The sequence below is a fragment of the Mustelus asterias genome, chromosome 17, assembly GCF_964213995.1.
Source record: "Mustelus asterias chromosome 17, sMusAst1.hap1.1, whole genome shotgun sequence".
NCBI classification, from domain to species: Eukaryota; Metazoa; Chordata; class Chondrichthyes; order Carcharhiniformes; family Triakidae; genus Mustelus; species Mustelus asterias.
In genome coordinates this window covers 7,914,400-7,941,446 of record NC_135817.1, presented here as the reverse complement: position 1 = coordinate 7,941,446, position 27,047 = coordinate 7,914,400, and the positions used below count along the sequence as shown (strand labels likewise).

The 27,047-nt window shown below is 41.5% G+C and overlaps 1 protein-coding gene across 15 annotated transcripts in view; it reads right to left on the bottom strand.

Annotated features, from left to right (window-relative positions):
• Window positions 1–369: 369 nt before the first annotated feature.
• zc3h13 (zinc finger CCCH-type containing 13) overlaps window positions 370–27,047 on the bottom strand; it is an 82,431-nt gene continuing 55,753 nt past the window's right edge. For 8 of the 15 annotated variants that reach the window (XM_078232235.1, XM_078232240.1, XM_078232236.1 and 5 more), the window contains 7 exons: window positions 24,133–24,233; window positions 20,690–21,694; window positions 16,695–17,156; window positions 10,882–11,031; window positions 8,581–8,781; window positions 5,391–5,554; window positions 370–814 (listed from right to left, as the gene is read on the bottom strand). In XM_078232235.1, coding sequence (XP_078088361.1) covers window positions 644–814; window positions 5,391–5,554; window positions 8,581–8,781; window positions 10,882–11,031; window positions 16,695–17,156; window positions 20,690–21,694; window positions 24,133–24,233 — 2,254 coding nt within the window. In that variant the 3' untranslated portion in view covers window positions 370–643. The remainder of the gene's footprint in view (window positions 815–5,390; window positions 5,555–8,580; window positions 8,782–10,881; window positions 11,032–16,694; window positions 17,157–20,689; window positions 21,695–24,132; window positions 24,234–27,047) is intronic. The other 7 variants (XM_078232237.1, XM_078232241.1, XM_078232250.1 and 4 more) reach the window with 3 other exon arrangements.

Here is a 27,047-nt window from a genome sequence, read left to right as displayed (position 1 = left end):
AAGAAATTAAAAACAGGTGGATGGATTTAAAATCGGTGGATCTATAATCAAAGAGATTGCCTGGTCGTTCAATGAAAAATTAAACGGGGTGAATACGTTTGCTTATTAGTTGATGAGATTTCCTTCTTTCAAGGTTACAAGTGCTTCTGGATGAAAAGATGTGTTTGAGTCCGGCTCGGAATATTTAGTATAAAGATATAAAACACCAAACACTCACCTTTCCATTCATTACTAAATGCTGAGGCTGAAAATCAATGGTCATTACACAGAATGGCAAGATATTAAATTGTCCTTGCTTAAAATTCCACGGAATCACCTCCTCTTGCGCACATCTCTCAACAAGAAACAACACTTTTAAACAAAACAAAGCACAAAGCTGACAAGGTTTTATTAAAGACTTCAAAACTGTACTGCAAAAATGAAACATTCACTTAAACAGTACATAGAACAGTATCTGACAAGTAAATCTGAACTCCTAAAACAAATACTCTCGAAAGCTGGAACTTGTAAGTTTGACCATTACAGGCCCTGAGTCAGGCTTGTACATAAGCAAGTGGTATCCATCCAATTGTTCAGGTGTGGGGTCCAGTTCTTTATATACAGGTTCACCAAAATCAAATCAATCCATGATGCTGCCAAACATTTATGTAACACAAACTTCCTGTTTCAGCTTTGGTCGAGAAATCTTGGCCTCATCACTTTTTTCCTGTCCAGGGCCATGACACAGCGCCTTGCGTTTGAACAACCGAAGGCTTGATCTTAGAAGATCGTTGTCCACCACTGGTTGGTTTGTATACATCTGCTTGATTGCACCCTGACAAATACAAATGCCACAAAATGAATGTCCCAACATCAATCCTTTCCTTATTAAGAACTGATAGAACATAGAACATAGAACAGTACAGCACAGAACAGGCCCTTCGGCCCACGATGTTGTGCCGAGCTTTATCTGAAACCAAGATCAAGCTATCCCACTCCCTATCATCCTGGTGTGCTCCATGTGCCTATCCAATAACTGCTTAAATGTTCCTAAAGTGTCTGACTCCACTATCACTGCAGGCAGTCCATTCCACACCCCAACCACTCTCTGCGTAAAGAACCTACCTCTGATATCCTTCCTGTATCTCCCACCACGAACCCTATAGTTATGCCCCCTTGTAATAGCTCCATCCACCCGAGGAAATAGTCTTTGAACGTTCACTCTATCTATCCCCTTCATCATTTTATAAACCTCTATTAAATCTCCCCTCAGCCTCCTCCGCTCCAGAGAGAACAGCCCTAGCTCCCTCAACCTTTCCTCATAAGACCTACCCTCCAAACCAGGCAGCATCCTGGTAAATCTCCTCTGCACTCTTTCCAGCGCTTCCACATCCTTCTTATAGTGAGGTGACCAGAACTGCACACAATATTCCAAATGTGGTCTCACCAAGGTCCTGTACAGTTGCAGCATAACCCCACGGCTCTTAAACTCCAACCCCCTGTTAATAAAAGCTAACACACTATATGTCAAATAGATGTCAGAAACTCCTCAAGTGGGCAATTCAATATCAGACTTAGGAGAAATTAGGACCTGGTTTCTCGGTTGGACACTGGTATACAGGTACAGTGAGGAGGAGCATGTGAAAAAGACACCATGAAATGAAAAATTAGGTATTTACTGATATGGTATTAAAGTGTTTGATAGTGGCAGGAGGCAAGATACGGACATCAAGCCAAATCAGATGAGATGAGATTTGGGATTGTGGGGGAAGATAGGAGTGATCAAAGCTTGATAAAATAAAGGAAGATGGAGCGGCAGAGGTCTTCAAGAAGAATGAACTCTGACAGTCGAACCTAGGTGACTGAAGGCTTCTGCAATGATGGCGCTGTTTGTTCGGAATTTAGGATAAGGAGTTTTCAGAGACGCAGTAATTCCTCTCGGGACCTCTCGGCACAGTGGTTAGCACTGCTGCCTCACAATGCCAGGGTCACTGTGTGTGTGGAGTTTGCACACTCTCTCCGTGTCTGCGTGGGTTTCCTCCGAGTGCTCTGGTTTCCTCCCACAGTCCAAAGATGTGTTGGTTAGGTGGATTGGCCATGCTAACCTAACCCTCAGTGTCAGGGGAACTAGCTAAGGCAAATGCATGGGGTTATGGGGATAGGGCCTGGGTGGGATTGTGGTCAGTGCAGACTCGATGGGCCGAATGGCCTCCGTCTGCACTGTAGGATTCTATGATTCTATAAAGAAGTCTCCGACATCGGGTGAAGCAGACCAAGGAGGAAATTTGTGAAGACAATTGAGTCAATAAAAGCTTTCACTTATATAGCGCCTTTAAAAATACAAAACATCCAAAAACATTTTGCAGAAAGCTTGAGTGAGTGGAGGCTTGAGTGAAAAATAGATTTTGAGGCTTTTTTAAAAAAAGGTAAAGAACAAGAAAAAAGGAAAGAATAAGGAGAAAAATCTAAGAGGGAGATGGGTTTGGAAAGATGTTCCAGAAAGCAGAGTCTGAGTTTTTGAAAGTTCTGCTAGCAATTGTGCCTGAAGGGAAATGCATAGGAGATCACAGTTAGAAATTGAATGGTGTGGGAGAGAGGATGTCTGGAGGAGATTGTAAAGTGGAACATATAAGGATTTGAAGACATAGACAAGAATTGTAGATTTAGTGCACCAGGGCAGGGAGTTAGTATAGGTCTGCAAGATAACAGGATTATGGAGGAGCAGGCCTTACAGTGGGATAGGACATAGATAGGTGTATTTTGAATAAGTTGGAATTTATGGAGGGTGAATATAGGAAGGGATGCAACAAGAGTCTTTTTTTATTTGTTCATAGGATGTGGATATTGCTGGCGAGGCCAGCATTTATTGCCCATCCCTAACTGCCCTTGAGAAGGTGCTGGTGAGCTACCTTCTTGAACCAGTGCAGTCCATGTGTTGTAGGAACACCCATAGTGTTGTTAGAGTGAGAGTTCCAGGATTTTGACCCAGCGACAGTGAAGGAATGGAGATAATTTTTCCAAATCGGGATGGTGTGTGGCCAGGTGGGGGTGTTCCCATGCATCAGCTGCTCTTCTAGGTTGTGGAGGCCACGGGTTTGGAAGGTCTTGTTGAAGGAGTGTTGGTGAATTCCTGCAGTGCATCTTGTACACAACTGTCACTATGCATTAGTGGTGAAGGGAGTGAATGGTTAAGGTGACGGATGGGGTGCCTATCAAGCGGGTTGCTCTGCCCCGGATGGAGCTGCACTCATCCAGGCAAGTGGATAATATTCCATTACATTCCTGACTTGTGCCCTAATTAGATGATGGACAGGCTTTGGGGAGTCAGGAGGTGAGTTACTCTCTGCAGATACCCCAGTCTTTGACATGCTCTTGTAGCCACAGTATTCATATGACCAGTCCAGTCCAGCTTATGTTCAATGGTAACCTCAGGAATGTCAAAAGTGGGGGATTCAGTGATGGTAATGCCATTGGATATCAAGGGGAGATGGTTGGATTCTCCTTTGTTGATGGTCATTGCCTGGCACTGTCTGGCTTGAATGGATCTTGCCACCTTTCAGCCCAAGCCTGAATATTATCCAGGTCTTGCTGCAGATGGACACAGACTGCTTCAGTGTCTGAGGAGTCGTGAATGGTGATGGACCTTGTGTAATCATCTGTGATCATCCCCACTTCTGACCTTATGATGGAAGGAAGGTCATTGGTGAAACAGCTGAAGATGGTTGGGCCTGGTGATGAAGTAAATGTTGAGCTGAAAGTTGTTGTGGCTCCATCATAACAGGGCTGGGAATAGGATCAAGGGAAGACAGCTAAATGAGGGACCTGCCTCCTCACCTTGTCCCTACAATGAAAGTCAATAGCAAACCACCTCTAATAAAAACGGCCAAGGAGATGGTTCAGGATGAAACATCAGCAGACAATGAGCCAAGGGCCTGCCTTCAGGCAGAGGACAAATGAACAAGTTTATGAAGAGGGGGGTTAGGATTTTATCTTGTAACCAATGGGTCATTAGAACAAGGAATGTTTTAGCACATACCGCGGTTAATAAAGCAGGATCAAGTATACTTTTAAGAGAAAATTGAACAGCAGAGAAAGAGTAAAGGGATCAGGGTTATGGGGAAAAGACAGGAGAATGGGGATGAGAAAAATATCAGCAATGATTGAACAGTGGAGCAGACTCGAAGGGCCGAGTGGCCTAATTCTGCTCCTATGTCTTATGGTCTTATAGTACAGGAGAAATTGGGGAAAATGGAATTTCAGGAGATAGTTCCAGTCAGGGAGCAGCCAGCAACAAAAGACCAAGCCAAAATAATTTTCTGCACAAAAGGAAACCAATGAATTTTTGAATTTATACATTCAATAAATTAAAAGTTTGAAATGACTATCGGGAAGAACATCTTGAACTCACAGAATGATACATTTTTTGGTATACTGTGTCAAGCCAAAGTATTGGAAGGAAAACATGGCAGTTTTCAAGACACAATTGGTTGTTATTAGGGGAGTTATGGCGATGAGCTGCAACTGAGAGAGCGGTCTCTTCTCATGCCTATGTTTTGTTATTTTCTCACCAGGCATTTCGATAAGTACACTTCAACATGGTCACGAGATGGTAATCAGGAGTCAGAATCTAGGGGTGCGTTTTCTCCTTTTAGGTCATGGGGTTGCACTGCTTGTGACAACCCTAAAGCTGAGCCAGTTAATTCAGCATAAGGTCAAGAAGTTTCATTGCTTTTCCAAATTGCTCGACCCATTTTGCTTGACCCAGTTAAATGGGCACAGGGATCACAAATTCACCAATTCTAGACACACACTGAACTCACTACCACAGATGGTAGTGAGGCCAAAACACTGTGTGATTTCAAGAAGAAAATAGATATAGTACTTGGGGTTAAAGGGATCAAGGGATATGGGGAGGAAGGCGGGATCAGGATATTGAATTTGATGATCAGCCATGATCATAATGAATGGCGGTGCAGGCTGCAAAGGCCGAATGGCCTGTTCCTGCTTCTATTTTTGATGTTTCAATACCTGGGACTTGTCTGGTCTTTATCACTCAGTGCATCTCAGAGCCACCGGGATATCCCCTGATGACCACATACTTAGTCTTCATGATAAAGCACGGTTAAATTACTTTACTCTGACTTGTTTAATCTATATTTAATACCACACTTTTTGACATCCACGATAGCATACATGACCATTAGCCTTAAAATTAATATTTTGTTCCAATTTCTGTTATGATGGCAAACGGAATAGGAAACGTTTACCAGATTCAGAATTTATTTGGACTCCAGCTATATTAAAGCCATCTCTTATTAAATTACACAGTCAGATTTGAATTTATTCCACATACATAAAATTTCACTTGGACTACTGAGGCAGTTTTTGATAAATGATAAAAAGGTATTTACTTTCTCATTTCTTACTAACTGCTTGCGAATGGCAAAGTCCCTACGAGAGCAAAGTGCTTTACAGCAGGGTCCCAGGTTACTCAGCAGACTCGCTCTCTCTTCTCTCCTCTGCATAGCAGCCATGTTGAGGGCTCCGAGCTCATGTTCAAAAAGATTTTCTGCATCTTCAAGAAAATTACAAGTATAGTGAATAAACACATTTCAACATAATACAAACATTTTTAATCATTCTTCATACTTGGTCAACAAAAAGATGAACACCCTAAAATAACAGTATTATTGATTAATATTAAAAATTATGGAAGGTTTTGATAGCGCAGACACAGACAGAGAGTTGTCACATGTAGGGAAGAGCAAAACTAGATGCTATCAATATAAAATAATCAAGAGATCAAATGGGGAATACAGAAGAAATATCTTTACCCAAAGATGGTAAGAAAGTGGAACTTGCTACCACAGGGAGTAGCTCAAGCTAAGAGTATAGATACATTTAAGGAGAAGCTAGATACGCATAAGGAGGGAACGGGCGGTTATACTGATAGAATTAGATGAAGAAGGATAGGAGGAGGCGTGGCTGGTTGGGCAAAGTGGCCTGTTTCTGTGCTGTAGATGCAATTTTTTTAATGCAATTAACAATCAATATTATACTGCCAGCATTTTAGCCCTTTACTCTTTGAATGTTATTTACCCTTCATAAATAACATCTAACCAGGGACGTACAACCAAAATCACACGGTCTTGTGCTTAAGTGGTGAGCTGCACCACTGTTCCTGTTTAACCCAGTTCATTGCCATATGGATAATCTGTTCCAGGATTCATTCAGGAAGCTGCAATGTGGTCGTTTTTCATGAATGACACAAATTCACCAATTCTAGACTGTGTATATATAGAGTAAAGCAATCTCCAGTTCTTTTCTCTGACCAATGCAGTAAGGTATGAATACCAGCTGGAGAACTAACTGCAACTACATACCTTTAGCCTTAATTCCACAAATCACCCAGCTGAGGAATTTCGGGAGTGTTACTCAGCAAGTTCAGTTTGCTTCCTTCGCACTTGCTCTGTTCGCAAGGTGAATTTCTCCCACTGTCATAACAAGGCCCACTTCTACTCCAGCGATTGCTGAAGAATCCTAGTCCATACTTTCGTCACCTGGACGTTAGGATCATAGAACTGTACAGCTTAGAAGTTCACTAGTGGATGGCTGTGTCTGAGCCAGCTTGTTGAAAAAGCTATGCAATTAGTCCCAAACCTCTGCTCTTCCTCCATAGCCCAGCAAATTTCTCCTTTTCAATATTTATTCACTTCCTTTTGTAAGTTACTATTGAATCTATCAGGCAGTGCATTCCAGCTCATAATTAATTGCCATGAAGCACTTTGAGATGTCCCGTGGGCAGGGAAGATGGTATCACGGAAAGGTGATATATGAAACATGTTCTTTCTTCAAAAAACATTCAATTTAGCACCAATTCTTAAAGGGACAATGTTCAAAAACACTCATGTTCAGATTGCAGGAGAGTGGTGTTTAAGCAGAGCCTTATGTTAGCACCACTCCCCAGTCTATAAACCTGGTGGAAAGAGGTTTATATTTCCATCCCATTCTCAGGACTTTGATGTTGTCAGAGTGCAGAGTTATATTGTGTCAGATGGTCCCTTTTATATCATACTCATTTATAATGTGGAGCTTGAATGCACGAAACATGCAGAAGATGCTTTGATAATCTTACATTAGGTCCACAAGTTTCAAAATTATACCTGACTCCACAAAAAAAAGTTTCTGAAATTTTCGTATGACATAAAATAAGACCAGTTTTAGAGGCAAGTAACCAGCTATTTTGCCAGAGGTTTGCTACTTAGTTCCATTATTAAATCCCATAGTTTCAGAAGTCCTCTCACAGATGAAAGACAGATGAGATGAAAGACAGAACTGCAGCCAATCTTTATAAGTTTTTATTTATGGCAGTACACATTATAAATATATAACTCTTAAGCTAACCCCTAAAGTTTCAGTCTGTCCCTGTCTATAGGGGCACTACCTGTCCGTAATACTAAACACAATTAATATATGATTGACAACTCTGTAGTTAGAAAGAAATAGAATATAAAAGCAGAGAGTACAATGGTAGTGCATTTTTTTGTTTAGATTATATTCAGTTCACTCAGGCCTTCTCCTTCCAGTACATTTGATCAATAGGAAGGTTATTTGATTTGAAAAAAAGGATTGTGAACCTGTGTAGAGACCAATCCATACACTCCTACCAATGACGAATTATAATCAATTCTGCCACCTCAAGTTCATTTATCAAGACAGCATATCATGTGTCACATTGATTTTTTTGATACAGCGTATTTTCCATCAAACTCTGATTCCGGATTCCTTATGTAGCACATACTGCGGGTAAACAAAAATCCCAACCATAATGTGTTTCATCTTTGTAACATTCGGATTATGTAGGTTTTGGGCAAGGAATATTTGCTTGTCTGAGATTTAATTCTTAAAAATGGAAATGTCTTTGCTATATTTAGAATATGCATCCTTTACTCTCAGGGGTAACATAGCCTACTTTGAAGGATCAGGGATAAACAGATGCTGGGAATGTCCATGAAAGTATCATCATGACATTACATATGATCCTGTATCATATACAGTTCAAAGACCTGCAGCATTATGCCAGCTGCTTCAATTTCTTCATTTAAAGGGTTGCAAACCTTTGGGATTCTCTACCCTGATAGTTGTGGATGCTCTGTCCATGAACATATTTAAGGCTGATAGAGACAGATTTCTGGTCATTCAGGTAATCAAGGGATATGGGGAGCGAGTGGGAAAGTGGAGTTAAGGTTGATGATCAGCCATGATTGTATGGAAAGGAGCAGCAGGCTCAAGGGGCCAAATGGTCTCTTCCTGCTCCTTTTTCTTATGTTCTGAACTCATGACTACAAAAACCCATCAAACACAACTCACCAACCTTTAGGGGCCAATAAAATCAGATATGTTAAACTGCAGAAATACTTAAAAAGAAAATACAAAATATGTAGTTTCCCACAAGACCATGAAGGTCAACTCATTCTCAGTATAGAACGTTAATCAAATACAAATAATATTTGGTCTTCTGCCACCCGGATAATGCTATTCACCAGATGCTTTTAACAGTGCAGCAAATGTGATAATGTGGTGTGATATTACTACTAATACCTTTAGTGTTGTTCATGGCGGCTCGACAAGTTTCATTGACCTTTGCAAACAATTCCGCACCAGCCAAGCGCTTGGATATTCCAGCTCGTAATAAGATTGCACCAGGGGTGAATTTTAACAGAGCAGCTCCAGGCTCTCTGGGCTCTTTGGGCTGCTTGGGCAACAGGCTCGACCAATCGACATCAATCACATCCATGGGATCTATGAGATAAGTTGTTTTCTTCAGTTTACTGTGTAAAACACATTTCTGAATCGAATGACAAAACACCAACACATACATATCCCAAAATTATGATTACAGTAGCAAATGAGGATCCTCACTCAACAGGCCTGGCCATGCCTCAGAAAGCATTAGCCAGTATTTGAATTTTTTTATGATTACAGAAATGTTTGGAATCATCAATTCACACACATTACTCATAGATCCATCTTCCTAATAATTAAAACACATTATTACTGCTTTGTACTTAAAATACTCCAATTCCAACCGGAGAACTACAACAACGCACATTTATAACATGACAATTACTCTTGAACCCAATTCATTCATTAATTTTACAATTGGCAATTTATATGCTTAATCTCTTTCTATTGGTGATCAATATAAAATTACTTAAATGGAAAGGGACGGAATCGGAAAACTCAACATACTTCATGAAAAGGTCTTAAAAATTTAATTGTGTTTTTTGAAGTAATGAAATTGGCGGATGCGGGTTGGCCAGCTGATGCTGGCTCCTTTGGCTTTTGACAGTACCACACAAAATGCTGCTTTATAAGATTGAAGCCTCTGGTATTAATGGCAATATACCGAGCTGAACTAAGAACTGACTGACTGCATGCAAGCAAGACAGATTTGGAGCTATGTGGAGACTGGTGCTGTCCTGCAGAGATCAATTTTGGGGCCATTGTTCTTTGCTGTTTTTTTTAATGATCTGGATGTAGGTGTTGTAGGGATGAATTTGCAGTGGATAATTAGATCGGTGTAAATGTCCGGACTGTGGATGATGCTCCTGTTTCAGGTGGATCTCAAATGTGTTGTGAGATTGGGCACACAATTGGCAAATGATACTTCACTTGGATAAGTGAAGTGTTATGCATATGAGCAGGGTGAATGCTCAACATTCGTACGCCCTTCAGGGAAATGCATTGAGGAAGCTAGAGAAAGGAGAGATCTGGGCAGTCGAGTGCATTCATCTCTGTAAACACAAGAGCAATACAGTGAAGTGATAGCTAACGCAAATAAAGTTGATGTGCATCGACAGGACAACGGTGCGCTAGAGGAGGCACACTATTTTGCCATTGTACAAGACCTTGGCCAGGCCTCAGTTGGAATACTATATCCAGCTTTATCCCCTCACTTGGTCAGTGATATTGAAGATTTGGAGAGCGTGCAGAAGACGGCCACCAGACTAATTCCCAACATAGTGCATCTTAGTTGGACTCTACATTTTATTAGAAGCTTAAGGTTTATAAGCTTAAGATCTGCTTAAGGTTTATAAGATGGCGAAGGGAATAGATTGAATCCCAGTTGTTCCAATTAAATAGGTTGCATAAGGGCAGATCTAAGTTACATGTTACAGAGGTGGTTCTTTTCCCTGATGATAGTGAACCTCGAACAGGCTTGTTGAATTCCTTTGAGAGAGAGCTGCATTTTTCACCTTTGCCGAGAGATTAACATGATTTCAGGTGGGGTGGGTGTGTATGTATTGCATTCCACAAGGTATTGCAATTGTGTGGGGCAGACTGGATGGACCATAAGGTCTTTGCTGGGCTCCTCACACCTATTCCAAAGCTAGATAACTGAAGGCACAGAACAGCAAAATAGCGTGTGGCAAATTTGCAAGGTCTGAGTGAACTACTGATCAGACACAATTAAACACCAACTGTGTACACTGGGAACTGAAGATTCTTCTCTTGCCAGTGTAAACCAAAACTGTTCACAACAAAATAAGAACAAAACCAAGGGAGTCTAGAATGAACCCTGTGTACTCTTGTCCGGGAAATATTATGGTTTGTCTAAAAGGGATGACGTCAAATGCAATCTTATTTAAAATAGTAAATGGCAATATCCTTTTACAAATAAAAGGAAATAATGAAACACACTTGAGCAGGGCCAGGTTTAAATTGTTGGCTATTTTGCATTAAGAGGCAAGTTGTACACTACAAAGAGAATATTCAATTTAGATTTTGTAAATATGCCTTTTTTATTTCTTAAAAATTATCATTTATTTAAAAATTACAAAATATACATCACAAAGCCCATTGCACTAAAACATAATGCAGATTTTTAAAAAGAGGTACCTGATATTTTTTCTTCATCCTGGTTCTCTTCTCTTTTTCCTGCATCATCTGCCAGGATCTCATCGAGCTCATCGTCACTAATTGGCTCATATTCTTCACAAGGTCCCGACACAGAGGACTGTGCATCATCTACTTTCCCATCCGGCTCACCTAAATGCAATAAAAAAAACATACTGGTGCCTAAACTGATGGAATGAATAAACAGGCAAACTTCAGTTCACATACTCTCCTGATCCTTCCCTCAAAAGAACTTAAATGATGCTGTCATAACTCGTTTTACTGTAATTTAACTTCAGTTTTACTATAACTACTTATCTCAGATTGACAGCTACAAGGTCCACAGTTTCCACCAATTTAAATTATCAAATGTCCAGGAGAGCCAATGGATCTTCGCAATGCTTTGCAAGTCTGATTTGACAACCTACTGCAGCTATAGTGTCCACTGTCTAAAACTCAAACTCAGAGAGTGTCTGACCACCTCTGCTGGAATCAGAATGGGATCTGACTCTACAGTTATACTACAATTGCCGTGAAGAGGAAAAAAAGTCACATGGCAACACCAACAATGTTGCTTTCACTTGTTCATGGGATATGGGAATTGCTGGCAAGGCTAACATTTATTGCCCATTCTTAATTGCCTTTGAGGAAGGTGGTGGTGAGTTGTCATCTTGAATTTCTGCGATCCATGTGAAGGTGCTACCAGGTGTAGGCACACAAATAGTGCCGTGGGGTAAGGGGCTCCAGGATTTTGACCCTTCGACAAGGAAGGAATATATGGTGGTATATTTTCAAGTCAGCATAATGGATGACTTGGAGGGGAGCTGACAGGAGGTAAGGGTTCCATGTAATTGCTGCCCTTGTCTCATTTAGACAGTAGAGGTTGCAAGTTTGGAAAGCGGAAAGTTTGGCACATTGCCACGATGCAAATTGTGGGTAAAACAAAGTGCAGCCACAGTGCATCGGTAATGGAGGGAGTGAATGCTTGTGATGGATGGGTGTCATTCATGTGGGCTGCTTTGTCCTAATGGCATTGTGTAATCCTTCAAATTAATTAAATAAATTGACGGAAACAAGGACTCTGCACAAAACCTCAGTCAATCTGCATTACACCCTGGTGCAACAGGGAACTCCAAGAAACATCTATCATAAGTAGTTTCAGAAACTATGGTGAGGAAGAGTATCTATCACCCAGACTTGAACAAGTCCTCTCATGGTCTGATGTAACAACTAGCTGGTAAATTCTACTTACCCAAAAGAATATGTTCCAGCACTTCCAAGACACATGACATTTCTTAAACTCCTAAACAAAGCAAACTAACCCCCTTAGGATGGCACCACTTTATGCCCAAAGTTCTACACTGACAACTCAGCCATGTTCACTGGATTTACCTCAGCATGAACAAAGTCCACAGAAAACATGAAGCAAGCCTGGAAATATGACCAAGGTTGCCAGGTAATGGAAGAAATGAAATTGTTTGAGATATAGCATCAGTAATACACCATCTAACAACACACAGGAGAACCAAGTCCGACAAGTGCACCCTTCAACCCCATCCCTAGGCCTGATCATCCCATTTGGCAGTTCAGGGTGCCACAGTCCTTCTGATCACATCCTGTGATACTGCTTCTAGGACCACAAGAAATAGGAACAGGAGTAAGTCATTCAGCCCCTTGGGCAGGTTTTGCCAATCAATAAAATAATAGCTGATCAACCTCAACTCCACTTCTCCACCCATATGCTTCTGTTTCCTTAGCATCCAAAAATCTATTGACATGTTTTAAATAAACGCAAACAGAGTATCCACAGCTCTCTGGGGTAGATAATATTATAGGTTTACCACCCTTTCAGTGGAGAAATCTTTCCTGGGCTCAGTCCAATATTCTGAGACTGTGACCCCCTAGTTCTGGATTTCCCAAACATGGGAAACATTTTCTCAGCATCTACTCTGTCAAGCTCCTTAAAAATGGTGTACGTTTCAATGAGATCAATTCTCATTTTTCTAAATTCTAAGGAAAATGGACATCGTTTGCTTAATGTTTCCTCATTGGACAATTTCCTCACCTGAGGAACCAGTCTACTAGTGAACCTTCAATGCAGTTTATCAAAGGCAAGTCCTTAGCTAAAAGAACCAAAACTTTACCATTTGGGAGAATGAATTTACCTTTAAGATTGGGTGTCTGGATATGAGATTCCGGGCATTGCCGGTGTGTTGATGCCCTGCCCCATCACACAAAGTGCCAGTAGATTAGGCGAAAAAAGGCAGCTGTGAAGCTAGCGAGTTTCGCACAGCTTTTCTCACCTGATCCAACACTTTATTATTTATTATAAGGACATCTCTCTAAAAACTAACATTTCCCTTTTAAGAAATATTCTGCTTTCCTATTTTTCCTACTAAAGTGTATAACTTCACACTTCCCCACATTTTATTCTATTTGCCATCATTTTGTCCACTCACTTAACCTGTCTATATCCATTCGTGGCTTCTTTGTATCTCCTTACAGCTTATGTTTCCACCTAGCTTTATATCCTGGTTGACATCCATTTTCTAGTGTAACTTCACGACTAACAGTGGTTAGCTTACTGTAGTGAAGGTACACATGTTCCCCCATCACAAATGTGTAGGGTGAAACACCAATGTTCCCAGGTTGGAAGAGTCAATTACTAGTGGCATAGGTTTAAAGGAGATGTACAAGACAAGTTTTCTACACAGAGGGTGGTGGGTGCCTGGAACTCACTGACGGGGGAGGTAGTGGAAGCGGACTCAATAGTGACTTTTAAGGGGTATCCTGACAAATACAGGAATAGAATGGGAATAGAGAGATATGGTCCCCGGAAGGGTAGGGGGTTTTAGTTCAGTCGGACACCATGGCCGGTGCAGGCTTGGAGGGCCGAAGGACTTGTTCCTGTGCTGTAATTTTCTTTGTTCTTTGATACAAGCCAGTCAAAACAGCAATCTTTGGGCTCTGTCTGAGGCTATCAAAGCATCAGGCCTATTTCCTTGGAATCCTACACCTCTCCGCCAATGAACAAAACACACATATCAACAAAAGAGAAGTGGGAACATCATTTCTCTCAATTGGCTGCATACAAGAACACTAACCTAGCTCAATAGACATCAAGGAGAAGCCCTACCAGCCACTGTAGACACCCGGATCTTAGCATGTAACACGCGATACTATGTCAGATTCACTTCATATTTGTAGTCTGTTCAGAAACACAGTGCGGGATTTTCCAGCAGCGCTTGCCCCAAGACTGGAAAATCCCACCTGAGGTCAATGGACCGTTGCATGGTCCCGTCCCGCCCGCTACAATTCCCACGGCGGGCGGGACGGTAAAATTCAGCCACCAATGTCAACAAAAATACTAATCGATTATTGATTTTAAAAAATCCAATTCAAAAGCTCTGGAAAACTGTAGATCAAAGTCAAAACAATCAGTGAGACTCCTGGTTCTTTTTGACCCCTCAGTAACCTTTGACATGCATGACCGTTACACTCCCCCCTTAAGCGCCTCACCAACAATGACCAGCTTAGTGGAACCTGTTTTCTGTTGTTACATTCTGACCTCTTCAAATGTAGCCAGGGCAACTCCAGCAATGGCTAATCTTCCTTTCCCCACATTGCTAACTTTGGAGTTCCCATTTCTTGGCCACCTTCTCTTCCTCATCCAGATGCTGTCCCTTGGCAACACGATCTGACGATATGAGGATAATTATGACAGCCAGGTCGACCTCTCCACCCCTTCACCACCCCCTCCATAATGTTAGATTCCTGTCACAATTTTCTCCAATTAAACACTAGAAAAATCAAAGCCATTTTATTTGGCCCCGTTGCTACTGATTCCATTTCCTTTCTCTGTTTCGGGTGGAATTAAACCATTTACAGCCCCAATGTCCTATTTAAAATTCGGCCTCCAACTCCAGGGCATTGTCTGCCTCCACCCCATTCAGCTAATCTGTTGCTGAAATATTTCCAAACCACTCTCATCACCCAGATTCAACAATGCTACTGCTCTCCTGACTGGTCTCACATTCTCCACTCCCCATAAACTTCAACTCATCTAAAACTATGCTGTCCCTATGCTATCCTGCATATAGTTCTGTTCACCCATTTGCTTGCTGACTTACGTTTGATTCTGATCCCTCAGTGCCTCAAGTTTAAATTCTCATGCATATCTTTATATTAAAGCTATTCCAACAACTCATATTTATATAGCACCTTTAACATAATCGAATGTCCAAGCTGCTTCACAACAGCAATATGAAAGTGTTAATAGACACTGAGTCACACAGGTGATATTAGGGCAAAGTGCAGGCCTTACAGGAAAAAAAAGAGGTTTTGGGAGGAAATCTAAGAGCTTTGGGCCTAGGCAGCAAAAGACATGGCCACCAACAGTGAGGGCCAGAATTAGATGAGTGCAGATATCTTAACTGTGGCTGGAGGAAATGACAGAGATAACATGAGGCAAAGCTATGGAGGCATCTGAAAATCGAGGTGTTGCTTGAGTGGGTAAATATAAGTAGCTAGTACAATGGGGGAATAGGACTTGGCGTAGGTAAGGACATGGGCAGCAAAGTTTTGGGTGACCTCAAGCTTCCTTTGGGACAGCAGCCAGGATTGGATTGGAACAGTCACATCTGAAGTTAACAAAAGCATGAATGACGGTTTCAGCAGCAGATGAGCTGTGGTAGGGTTGAAATTGGGCAATGTAATGAAGGTAGAAAAAAGAAGTCTAAGCGATAGTGCAGCTATTTAGTTGGAAGCTCATCTTGGGGTCAAATGTAGCACCAAGGTTCCAAAAAGTCTATAAACTTTTAAAATCCTTTGCCTTGCCTTCCCCACCCATATAACCTCTGCCAATTCTACAAAGCTCGAACAACGTAATGCTTCTCTTACTCTTGTGCATTCTCTAATCCATTCGTCCCACTGACAGTCGCACTTTCAGCCATCTAGGCTGACTGGAAATTCTTGCAAAATCTCTAACTTCTTTCAAATACACCTCTTTTCAGCCTAGTTTCTAATCTTGTCTGATTATGCTTCCATGTAGTACCATGGGGAATTTTCTACATTAAAGATGCCATATAAATGCAAGTCATTAAGATGCAGTGACAAAAGCTTTTAATTATTCACATTTCTATGGCCTCCATTTCGCTTTGTAAACGATGGAGCAAATTATATTGCGGTATTGGCTATGCTTTGGAGCAACTCTGCAGCACATTAAGAGTGTTGGCGGGATTTGTTTATCTCAAGAGGAATGGCAAGCCATCCTCTCAGGCCTCCATTAACACCACTCTATTAGAAACTGCACAGAACAAGCTGTCCTTCGAGGCCTCCATCAATCATAGAAACTAACAGTTGAGGAGACCACCATTCAGTGTATTGTATCTATGCCAGCTATGCCCCACTCCCTTCCTCTTTCCTTAAAACCCATAGCCCTGCAACTCTCACATTTTTAAGTATCCATTTTTTTCAATTCCACTTTAAAGTTATGAACATATTCACATCCACCATCCTTTCAGGTAATGCATTTCAGATCTTAATAACTCCCCATATTAAAAAAAATCTAATCTCACCTCTGGCTCTTTGCCAATGACCTTAAACCTGTGTCCTCTAGTTACTAACCTTTCAGCCAGTGGAACAATTTCTTTTTATTTGTTCTATCAAAACTCTTCAATTGAAAGTGCATGGAACAAGGGGCAAGATAATTCCCCAATGATTTTCTCATTTCTATAAATATATATGCAACTTCGATTAATGCGTGGTTAACTTAAGCATTATAAGCAAATGTTCTCTGTTCTGTGAATAAACACTACCTTCAATGCTATCAATGGGCTCATCGGTTTGTAACTCTTCATTCTCTGGCTCTTTCACCGGTTCCTTTACATCTCTTTCACAGCTTATTACAGCTGCGGTTTCAACTTGCTCAAATTGTTTCTCAGTTTCTCTTCCTGGTCTTGGTTCTACTCGGGGCTGTTCCAATATGGAAGCAGCTTCTACAGTTCGCTCTTTGTCTTTATCAGGCACTTCTGCTGGTGGTTTCTCTCTCTCCTTGTTGACCTCTCTTCGTCGGTCTCTATTTCTGTCCCTGGTCTTAACCCAGTCCCGGTGTTCCCCATCCCGCTCCCATTCCCTTCTGTCGCGTCGTTCTCGATCGCGGTCATGTTCACTGTCCTGAAGCTTGTCTCTACTCTCAAAGGATCCAGCCCTAGAGCGCCCTTGTCGATCAGATTCAGGGGAACTTCGTCTAGAGCTGTGACTCCTTGAATCTTGACGATCTAGAAAACACATGAGGATCACATCAATCACTCAACTGAAAATAAACTTCGGAAAGTACTTTTCCATGAAACAGACGTGTATTATTTATCAAGAGATAACACAGGCTAGTTTGGCCAGCTACATGAAGACACCATCTGTTGTCTTTCTTCAATCAATAGCTACAGTCACAGTTACACAACTGTATGATTAGCAGCAAATCAGGCCCTTCAATAAAAACTAAACAGTCGAGTCAATAAATAAATTCAGAAAACAAATTACATTCCAACCACCAGTTTAATTTGTGGTGTATTCAATTTCAGAATGTTCTTGCTGCAATGTAAAGCTCCTTTAATTTAACTAGTGTATCTCCATGAATTACTGGTTTCAGCACTATCATGCTAAAGGTCGTGGGGAGAAATGTTTGTCATACTTTTATTTCCTATTGACGGCTTGCCATCCTTTGGCATCTCTGAACACCAAAGAAAAATTGGCAAGCTAACTTTCTACTCGAGTGAACAATGTTCCAGTAGTGGGCATGATAATTTTAGGATCAGCCTAAAGTAGCGTCGACAGCAGGTGTTCTAACATCCGGAAAAGGATGGGTATGATGAACAGTTAAACTTCTATGGACTAGGTTGCATCCTCAATTGCAGAACGATACACCCTGCTGTATCAGATTAATTTTTCTATTTTCCACATGATCAACCCTAATTCAGCATAACAGGCACTCAATTAACAAAAATGAGGAGGCAGGTGTAGGAAAGTGAAAAGTATCACACCGGTACAGTAAGGGATGTCTTTTGGATGGAGGGGGTTAAACCAAGATCCTTTCTGCTCTCTCAGGACAATGTAAACGTTCCCCGACACTATTTTGTAGAGTTTGAGAGTTCTTGTATCCTGTCCAAAATTTGTCCCTCAACCAGCATCAGTGAAGCTGATTATCTGATCATTAGCACCATGTTGTGGCAGCTACTGGGCACAAATGGGCTGCTTTAGACATTACAACCGTCACTATCTTTAAAGCACTTCATTGATTATAGAAGTACTTTGGAGCAGAGGTCACGAAAGGCACCATGGAAATCCAGGTCTTTCTATTTTTTGTTTTTCTTCTGAAGTTTGAGGTGAGGCATGTTGTAGAACAAAGGGAATTTTTAAAATCATAGAATCGCTACAGTGCAGAAGGAGGCCATTCGGCCCATCAAGCCGGAACCTACAACAATCCCACCCAGGCCCGATCCCCTTAACCCCCACGTATTTACTCTGCTATTTCCCCTGCCACTAAGGGCAATTTAGCATGGGCAATCAACCTAGCCCGCACATCTTTGGACTGTGGCAGGAAACCAGAGCACCCTGAGGAGACCCACACAGACATGGGGAGAACGTGCAAATTCCACACAGTCACCCGAGGCCGGAATTGAACCCAGGTCCCTGGTGCTATGAGACAGCAGTGCAAACCACTGCGCCATTGTGTTGCCTGTTTGAATCTGAGAATGTTTGATGGGTGAAATGGAAATTGTTCCATTCCCCAACGCAAACACCTTTCACTTTCTTGAGAAAGAAAATTCCCAAAGAGAAATCATTGAAAGAAAAATAATCAAGACTTCATCAGAGAAATTCTTTTCAAACCATTGCCTGTAAGCAGCTGTTGAAACATAATGCGGACATTCTTAACTACCAGATGAGCCAATGTCAAAAAGTACCAAATGAATCACAGAATCCTACATTGCAGGAGGAGGCAATCTGGCCCATCGAGTTTGCTCTGATCACAACCCCACCCAGGCCCAATCCCCACAACCCCATGCATTTACCTTAGCTAGTTCCCCTGACACTAAGGGGAAATTTAGCATGGCTAATCCACCTAACCTGCACATCTTTGGACTGTGGGAGGAAACCGGAGCACCCGGAGTAAACCCACGCAGACACGGGGAAAACGCGCAAACTCCACACAGACCTGGAATCGAACTCGGGGCCCTGGCGCTGTGAGGCAGCAGTGCTAACCACTGTGCCACCATGCTGCCCGAAGATTGAAGGAAGATTCTTCATGAAGTTTTCTGAAAACCATTTCTGATGGCAAATCTGTTTAATAGACTGAGTTTTAATGGCTCTCAATCAAATAATAAAATTTATTTATTTAAAAAAATCAAAGAACATCTGCTTTTGGAACTCCTGGCCCATTTGGATTGCATCCATGTATTTTAAAAGAATCTAGGAAAGAGATAGCAGAGGCATTATTTCTCCACGGTTCACAATTTATAATAATGATTTAGATTTTGGAATCAAAAGCGTGTCCAAATTTGCAGATAACATTAAATTGGGGTGGGGAAGTGTTGATGGGATATTCAATACTGAGGAGGACTGTAATAAACTTGCCGAGTATACAAATTATTGGCAAATGGCAATCAGCATGGATAAATGAGAGGCAGAACATTTTTGGTAGACTGAATAGGGAAGTCAATTATTATTTAGAAGGCGCAAGTCTAAGTTGGGGAGGGGAACACAGATATCATCACTAACAGGATGTAAGCAGTGGCCCTGGCAGCTAGGAGCTGGAATTCTTTCTTCTGTCCGCCACATAACTTTGGAACGCAAATCCCTACGGATAGGGTAATAATCATGGCTAGCTGGCAAAAGCTCTGCCTGGGTCGTCAACCTGTCAGCAGTTTGGTTTGGAAATTCTTGAGCACGATCATGGGTTTGAATGCACATCAGGCATCCAGATAAACAAGGTTTAATCTGGCATTCACATGTCCAGCCAGGTGAGACTAGATAGTCATCAGAAGCAAGGAAATCAACATTCATTTTCTCCTTAGTACTTCAGTTGGGGCACTGAGGCCAAGTCGAGTTTCCTTACGAAGTTCAACTAACAGCACTGGGGACAAAATCTGGGATCTTTCTAAGCAGCGTAGCTCAGCTTCTCAGTGATTGAACTAAACTACTGAGATGACAGACAATTGAAATGATCACTTATTTATTCTAAAGTCTGCCTGCACTGCTGGACAGAGTACTGCACAACTTCCACTTTGGTTGGTATAGAAAGGATGCTCAAATATTTGGTCTTACGCTTAGTGAAACCCTAGGGCATGGAACTAAGATAAGTGCAAGACGAACAACATTAAAATCATGTTAATCTTGATGGGATTATCAGGTTATATTTATATCAAGCAGAAGTAGATTAGTTATGTGCATGCACTGAGGTAATATTTTGTGCAAAGCCTTGCACCATGAAACATCCTGACAGATAATCAAGGATAATTGCAATATGACTAAGGGAAATTCCACTGTTCAATAAAGACTGACATTTATGTTGTAATAATGGAATAATCCTTTCCAATATCCTCAAGTATTCACTGATTTACTCAGGATCCTAGATATAATAAGATCACCACTTCATTAATGTTGAACCTATACGTAGTTTCCTGCAGATTTATTTACATGGAAGGTTTTCACACACTCTTGTGATTTTTAATGTAAAAAGGTACCATGTGCTAATACATGCTAATACATGCTAATACGCATGTGCTAATACATCAAGGGAAGGTCAAAATATTACTACCTGAGGAAGTACTGCGGCTGGGTTCCCCACGTCTGAGCTGATCTATTCGGGATTTCCGCTCGCCTGTTTCGAGACTTTTATATTTCTGTCCATCTCTTGACGTTCCGTGCTGCTGTCTCCTTCCGCCACTCTGGTCATCTCCACTGCGATGAGTAGATTCATTAGACGGTGATCTCAAACGACTTGAAGTCCGGCTTCGATTACTGCCAAGGCTGCTGCTTCGTTTGTGTTCTTCGGTTTTACGTGGACGATCGTCTGCCACGGTCGGAAGTTCTACTTTCTCCACCTTACTTCGGTGAGTTTTCTTCCGAGATTCATCCACACTCTTGTCAGAGATGATACTTTCTTCACGATCGGGCACATCCCCATCAGACCAGTCACTGAAAACCACATCACCTCCTCCCGCTGTGTTTCCTTCAACACTCTTTTCAGACACTTCTTCGACAGATTCTTCCTTTAGTGTTACAGGTGGAGTCCGGGGTCCCTTCCACTTTTTGGCTTGTGGGGCCCCTTCCTCATCAGAAGGCTCTGAGTCACCTTTAGAGCGTTTTCGCTTTTTCTCAGCGTTTTTTTTCTTCGGAGGCTTCCTGGGTGACAAAACCAGAGTTTCCTCCACTACAGGCTCTGGAATGTATTTTTCAGACACATAGTCTTCATCCCTTTTGTTTCTCTTCTGAGATTTCCGTTGTCCTTTAGCTTTTTTCTTACCGTACTCATGTAGTCCTAGAGGTACCTCTCTATCCTCAGCGGCATGGTGAGCGGTGCTGTCTGACTCTCTGCCTCGTGAGGCCTCAACAGTATCTGCAACATGCTCCCTTTGCTTGTCCCCTGAAGCAACCCTTTCTCTCAGCGTATGGTCTTCACGCCTTCTTGTACTTTCCTTCTTGTCTGACTTTCTGTCATCCTCTTTCCAGGTACTGGTTCTGTCTTCAGTGACACGTGATGGGCTGAGAGCACGAGAATCTTGCGGGCGGACAACCTGACTCAACAACCGGTGCTTTTCACCTGAAACAAAAAGATATTCCATTCAGAAACTGATGAGAGAAACATTTTACAAATTAACTCTACAACTGTACCAGCCACTTTTGCTGCATTTGGACATTGCTCCTGGAGAATCTTGGATATAAATTTCATTGTTTTTATTTTTTTTAAATCACCATGCTTCTTGCCTTGCGGGTCCAAAAGCATCATGTGAAAATACTTCAATAGAAACCAAAATCCAATTTATAGCTTTAACTTAAAAAAAAATCATTTTAATGCATTTATGTGTACCCCAAAGTACTGCCAGTTGAATTCGGGAAGCTTTTCAAAAGGTTTAACAGTTGATTCCATAGTTGGACTTTGCCAGCATAGAGAATAACTCATAGGGAGCAGGCAGTGGGAACCAAGGCTGACAGCCTGGTTAATTTAAGCAGGCTAAAAATCAGGTACTATGGGTCTACAATTTCATGACCAAATTTCCCAGTGCCTCTTACTCAGTGCCTGCACAACCTATTCTTCCCAATCACTGATAAATCCAATAACAAATTCAGGAGAAAACTCCTTACTCAAAGAATGGCTTGAAAGGAGAACTTGCTGACACACGGAGTTGTTGAGGAAATTGGCATAGATGCCTTTAGGACAATGTTAGATTCACTCATGAGGGAGAAAGAAATAGAAGGACATGCAGATAGGCTTAGATGAAGTAGGGTGGAAGGAGGGTTAGGTGGAGTATTGACTTTGGGTCGAATGGCTTATTTCTGTGATGTTAATTAATATAATTCTATGCAATCTGGAGAGAAATGATGGTTCTACAGGACTGAAAGGATTCATTGAGACATACAAGAACAAAGAAAATTCAGACTGTGAAATGGGTCAGGGCACCTTATTTCTATCTATAGTTCACAGGATTGAACTGGATTTTCCTGCTCCTGTACACAGTGCAAAGGAGGCTTCTGGAATTGCTATGTAGCTTCAGGACTAACTAAGGAATCACAGACATAATCTCAGTTGCTCACCAACTTCAGAAGCGCAGGAAGCAAAATCACGACTTATACACATTTATTGACTGGAAAGCTTTCAACACCATCAATCAATTTAAGTTTTAGGGTGAAATGTTGTCTGTCCAAATCAGTCCCTGTTTCAAATGGTGTGAAGCAAAACTATGTACTAGATGGCGGCTCTATAGCAAATTTTAAAGAGTTATTCTGGGTGATGCAACTGGGCATTTGAATGGGGATTTGCACAATGGGGGAACTCTTCAATCTATCTTAATTGCAAATGTCGACTAAGTTTGAGATTTGAGGAGCAGGGTTTCATCTCTATAAACAATACCATGGATGATCAATCAGCTTACAATTAAACAGAGCAATTTTAACTTGGAAAGAAATTACTAAATTTAACACAATTGTCCACATTGAGAAACCTCCTGCGTGACTAAATCATCCAAACCATTTTTAAGTCAATTTTCCCCAGCTGTCACCCAGATACAATGCGTTGGATAAATTCAGTTACACTGCCATATGGCCAATTAATTTTACAGCCACCTGCCAAATAGCAGTTTAACATTTTTACCCCTGGCAGTGCTTACTGTACCCTTGGTTTTCCACAACAACAGCTTTCCATACCAGTGAAGACACAGGAATGAAGACCTCCATCTGTTGGTTAGGTCAGCAGAGACAACACGCTGACAAGCAGCTCTGATGTGACTGACCAACATAAAAGCTGACTGCAGTGTAATCTAAAGCAAAGTTTCTGAAATAAATTCAAAGGCAGGGAAATGGTCCAAGTCAGTGAGCATTGAGGCAAGGGAATGACTTTAGTGTAATGCCTTGCATATAATGTTGCAAGGAAAAAATGGTCTTAATGACGTCCAAAAGATTGCACACATATATTGATTGTACAAATTCTGCAGGCATCATACAGAGAATGGAATTGCTGTCATAATATTGAAGTGGGTCTTCACCTCATTTAGCTTGCATGTAGCTGTGCCGAGCCAAAACAACATAAGCACCTCACAGAGCGGGAAAGGAGATGGGAGAGTTAGGTTACCTATGGCCACTCCTGGCTTTGTAGCCAGTTAAAGGTTAGCTTTAAAGAGAGCCCATCAGGCAGATTTCTAGCCCATCTGCGTAGGTGAATAACATGGGATGGAATCTATCAGCAGGATTTTCCAGTTCCGTCAAAGTCAACGGAATTCGGAACGGCTCACCGCATTTTACGGGGCCATAAAATTCCAGCCACGGAATGTGAATAATGCAGAGCAAACACATCCCCTTGAATAACAATTCCCCACAAATTTACTCATACAAAACCTCCTGCAAATTCAGATCAAGTATTGATGAGGTTGTGGTAATTAAAGCCTAAATTACAGTAGTGTACAGAATATATACAGCTGATTTGTTAGCCACCATTTAATGACTTGAAGAAACTGGGTTTATTAAATCAATGCACAGCAGACTCACCTTTCTCATCACTACTGTTGTAGGTATCACTATCAGGAGATTCCTCACGGACACGCTTTGCCAAAGGACTGAGGCTGCTTTCAGTGCGAGGTCGTTTTCTGCTAGAAAGAAACAGCATAAATTCAGTACTTCTGACACACTAAATGTACAGCAACTCCTAAGATGCGGTTGGACGGCCACATTTGAATCAATGGGAAGCAGTCTTGGGTGCATGTTGGCACAAAAGTGGTTCAGGAGTCAGAAACAGATTCCAACTCCCAGGTAAGTTCCTGCAGGAGAGTGCATCACACCCATTGGCTAGAGAAAGTTATCGCTGCTTATATTATGTAAGTAAATCAGTGATTCCCAAACATTTTTCCAATGTGAGGGGTATGATAGTTGTTGAGTTGCGTGGAAGGAGGATAAGATGGGGCTGGAAAAGGCTTTAGGCCTTCACTAGGGGGCTAGGAGAACAGGAATAGGAAAGCCAGGCTTTCTACAAAAACATCACCTACTTCATTATAAGATTTTTTAATGCAGCAATCAGGCCTCAGAAAGTAGTCCACTAGGCCATGCTCATCCACAAACTGTCAGAAATCAGTCCAAGCCTGATGGCAGCCATTGCTGCCAACAAACACACAACCCCAAAGACTCATTGAGCAACCCCTTATTGGGTCATGATCCGGTCTGGAAAGCTCTGATTTAAGTCAAAATATAGATTGCAACTTCTATTTATCAGCCAGAGTTGCATTTACTGATCATCTGATTTTCTTCTTCTAGTTCTCGCGATATAACCTATGCTGGGGTATACCTCCATGGTCTCTACCAACTCTTTAGCTGCCTAAGTTGCTGCCATTCAACAGTGGACGTAGACAGTTACAACAGGTCTACAGACATACATTTCCAATACAGATCACCAGAAAGCATTCAAGAGCAGGAAAATGGACATTTTCTCCCCCATTCATATTCCAAGGGTGTTGAAACCTAACAAATACACATTCGTCAAGAACCACCAACTTGGTGCAAAACAGACTTAATCTTCACAATGGATTATCACAGTACGTGGTGCACAAAGTTTTAAATTTTTTTAAAATGAAGAAACATTATACAACAAGACCTTTTTTTTTACTAACTGTGTTGGGACTTTTGGGACTGTTTTTTACTTTGGTTGAGGAACAAAATAATATTTTTAATCATTTGGTAGTTAATACAGAATGAGTATTGCTGAAAAGAGACATGCTATCAAAGATTTCCGTCTTGCACTCATCAGGACAGCTCACCAGAAAATACTAACACTAAAGGAGCAACAATTTATACTTCTTCTTAGTCAGTCCCTTGGAGTCGATGATGACTGGCTTCCACAATAAAAATGAGTTCTTAGGTCACTGAGGAGTCCAATGCGTGACCTAGTCTCTGTCACAGGTGGGGCAGATGGTGGTTAGAGGAGAGTTAGAGGTGGGTTGACATGTGCTCCTTTGGTTGGCAAGTAAACTCTGCTCGGTAGAGGTGTTGCCATGGGGAATGCAGCAAGAAACCGTTAACGGCTAAGGTTTTTAGCCATTCCCTGGCTCTTTCTCCAGGGCAGAGCCTTAACCAATCAGAGTCAACACGCCTAGTTTGAATTTGAACAAAAAACTTGGCAGTTAACGGTTTCCTGTTGCATTCCTCATGGCAACATCTCTACCAATCAGAGTCCACTTGCCAACCAATCAACGCTCTCTTCTCAAGCAGTACAAACTGTTGTTCACTTTAATGCTGGTAATTTCTTGTGAGCTGTCCTGATGAGTGCAAGACAAAAACCTTTGATAGCATGTCGCTTTTTTCAGCAATAATATTTCAGCTCAAGGTTTTTTCAATTCCTCCTTAAATATGCACATTTTGCATATTTAATGCTTAATTGCTTATATATTTGCATGTATGTTTGAATATCAATCTATTCATTATCTATTTTAGGCATTAATTAAACAATTTCAATAGCTCAATTTAAACAACCATTTTTGTAATCAAATGTTCTGTGCATAATCCACAGTTAAGGGTTTTTATAATCGTTGGCAAGCCACCCTCGTCCTTCCATGATAGATTTCATTATATACCAGCCCATGCCTGTACAAATTTAGTCAGTCACATTTACACAGTCAACATTAAAGATGAGTGTCATTGACCAATTTAAACCACGTGTTATTTCTATCCTTCTTGAAGTGTCAGTGACAAAGTCCATAATACAGATAGCACAATCAGGTTCTAATTTATATACCTTTATATTATTTTTCACTAGGGCAGCACGGTGGCACAATGGTTGGCACTACTGCCTCACAGCGCCAGGGACCCGGGTTCGATTCCTGGCTTGGGTCACTGTCTGTGTGGAGTTTGCACATTCTCCCCATGTCTGCATGGGTTTCCTCCGGGTGCTCCCTCAGTCCAAAGATGTGCGGGTTAGGTTGATTGGCCATGCTAAATTGCCCCTTAGTGTCAGGGGGATTAGCAGGGTAAATATGCAGGGCTATGGGGATAGGGACTGGGAGGGATTGAAGTCGGTGCAGACTCAATGGGCTGAATGGCCTCCTTCTGCACTGTAGGGATTCTGTGATTCTAATTTGCTGTATACCTGATACAGTGCCAATGATGCATAAGGATTAAATGTGACACAGAAAATGGTAAACGTGAATGGAAACTAATCTCAAGAGGACTTTTCTTTAATAACCCAAACAATCCCTTTATATCCGAATCATGCAGCATCATCAGTAGGTTGATCAGGTATGCAAATTGGTGGCAAAACGTCTTGTGGCATTAATAAGGAAGGCAAGAGTGTGAATTATTTACATGCTCAGTACCCAATGCCTGCTATACAACTGCAAAGTGGTAAGAAGGCAGCAGTTTTTCTTGAGGAAGGCAATAAAAATTGAAGTGCCATTCCAATCAGCTCTTGCCCAGCTCAG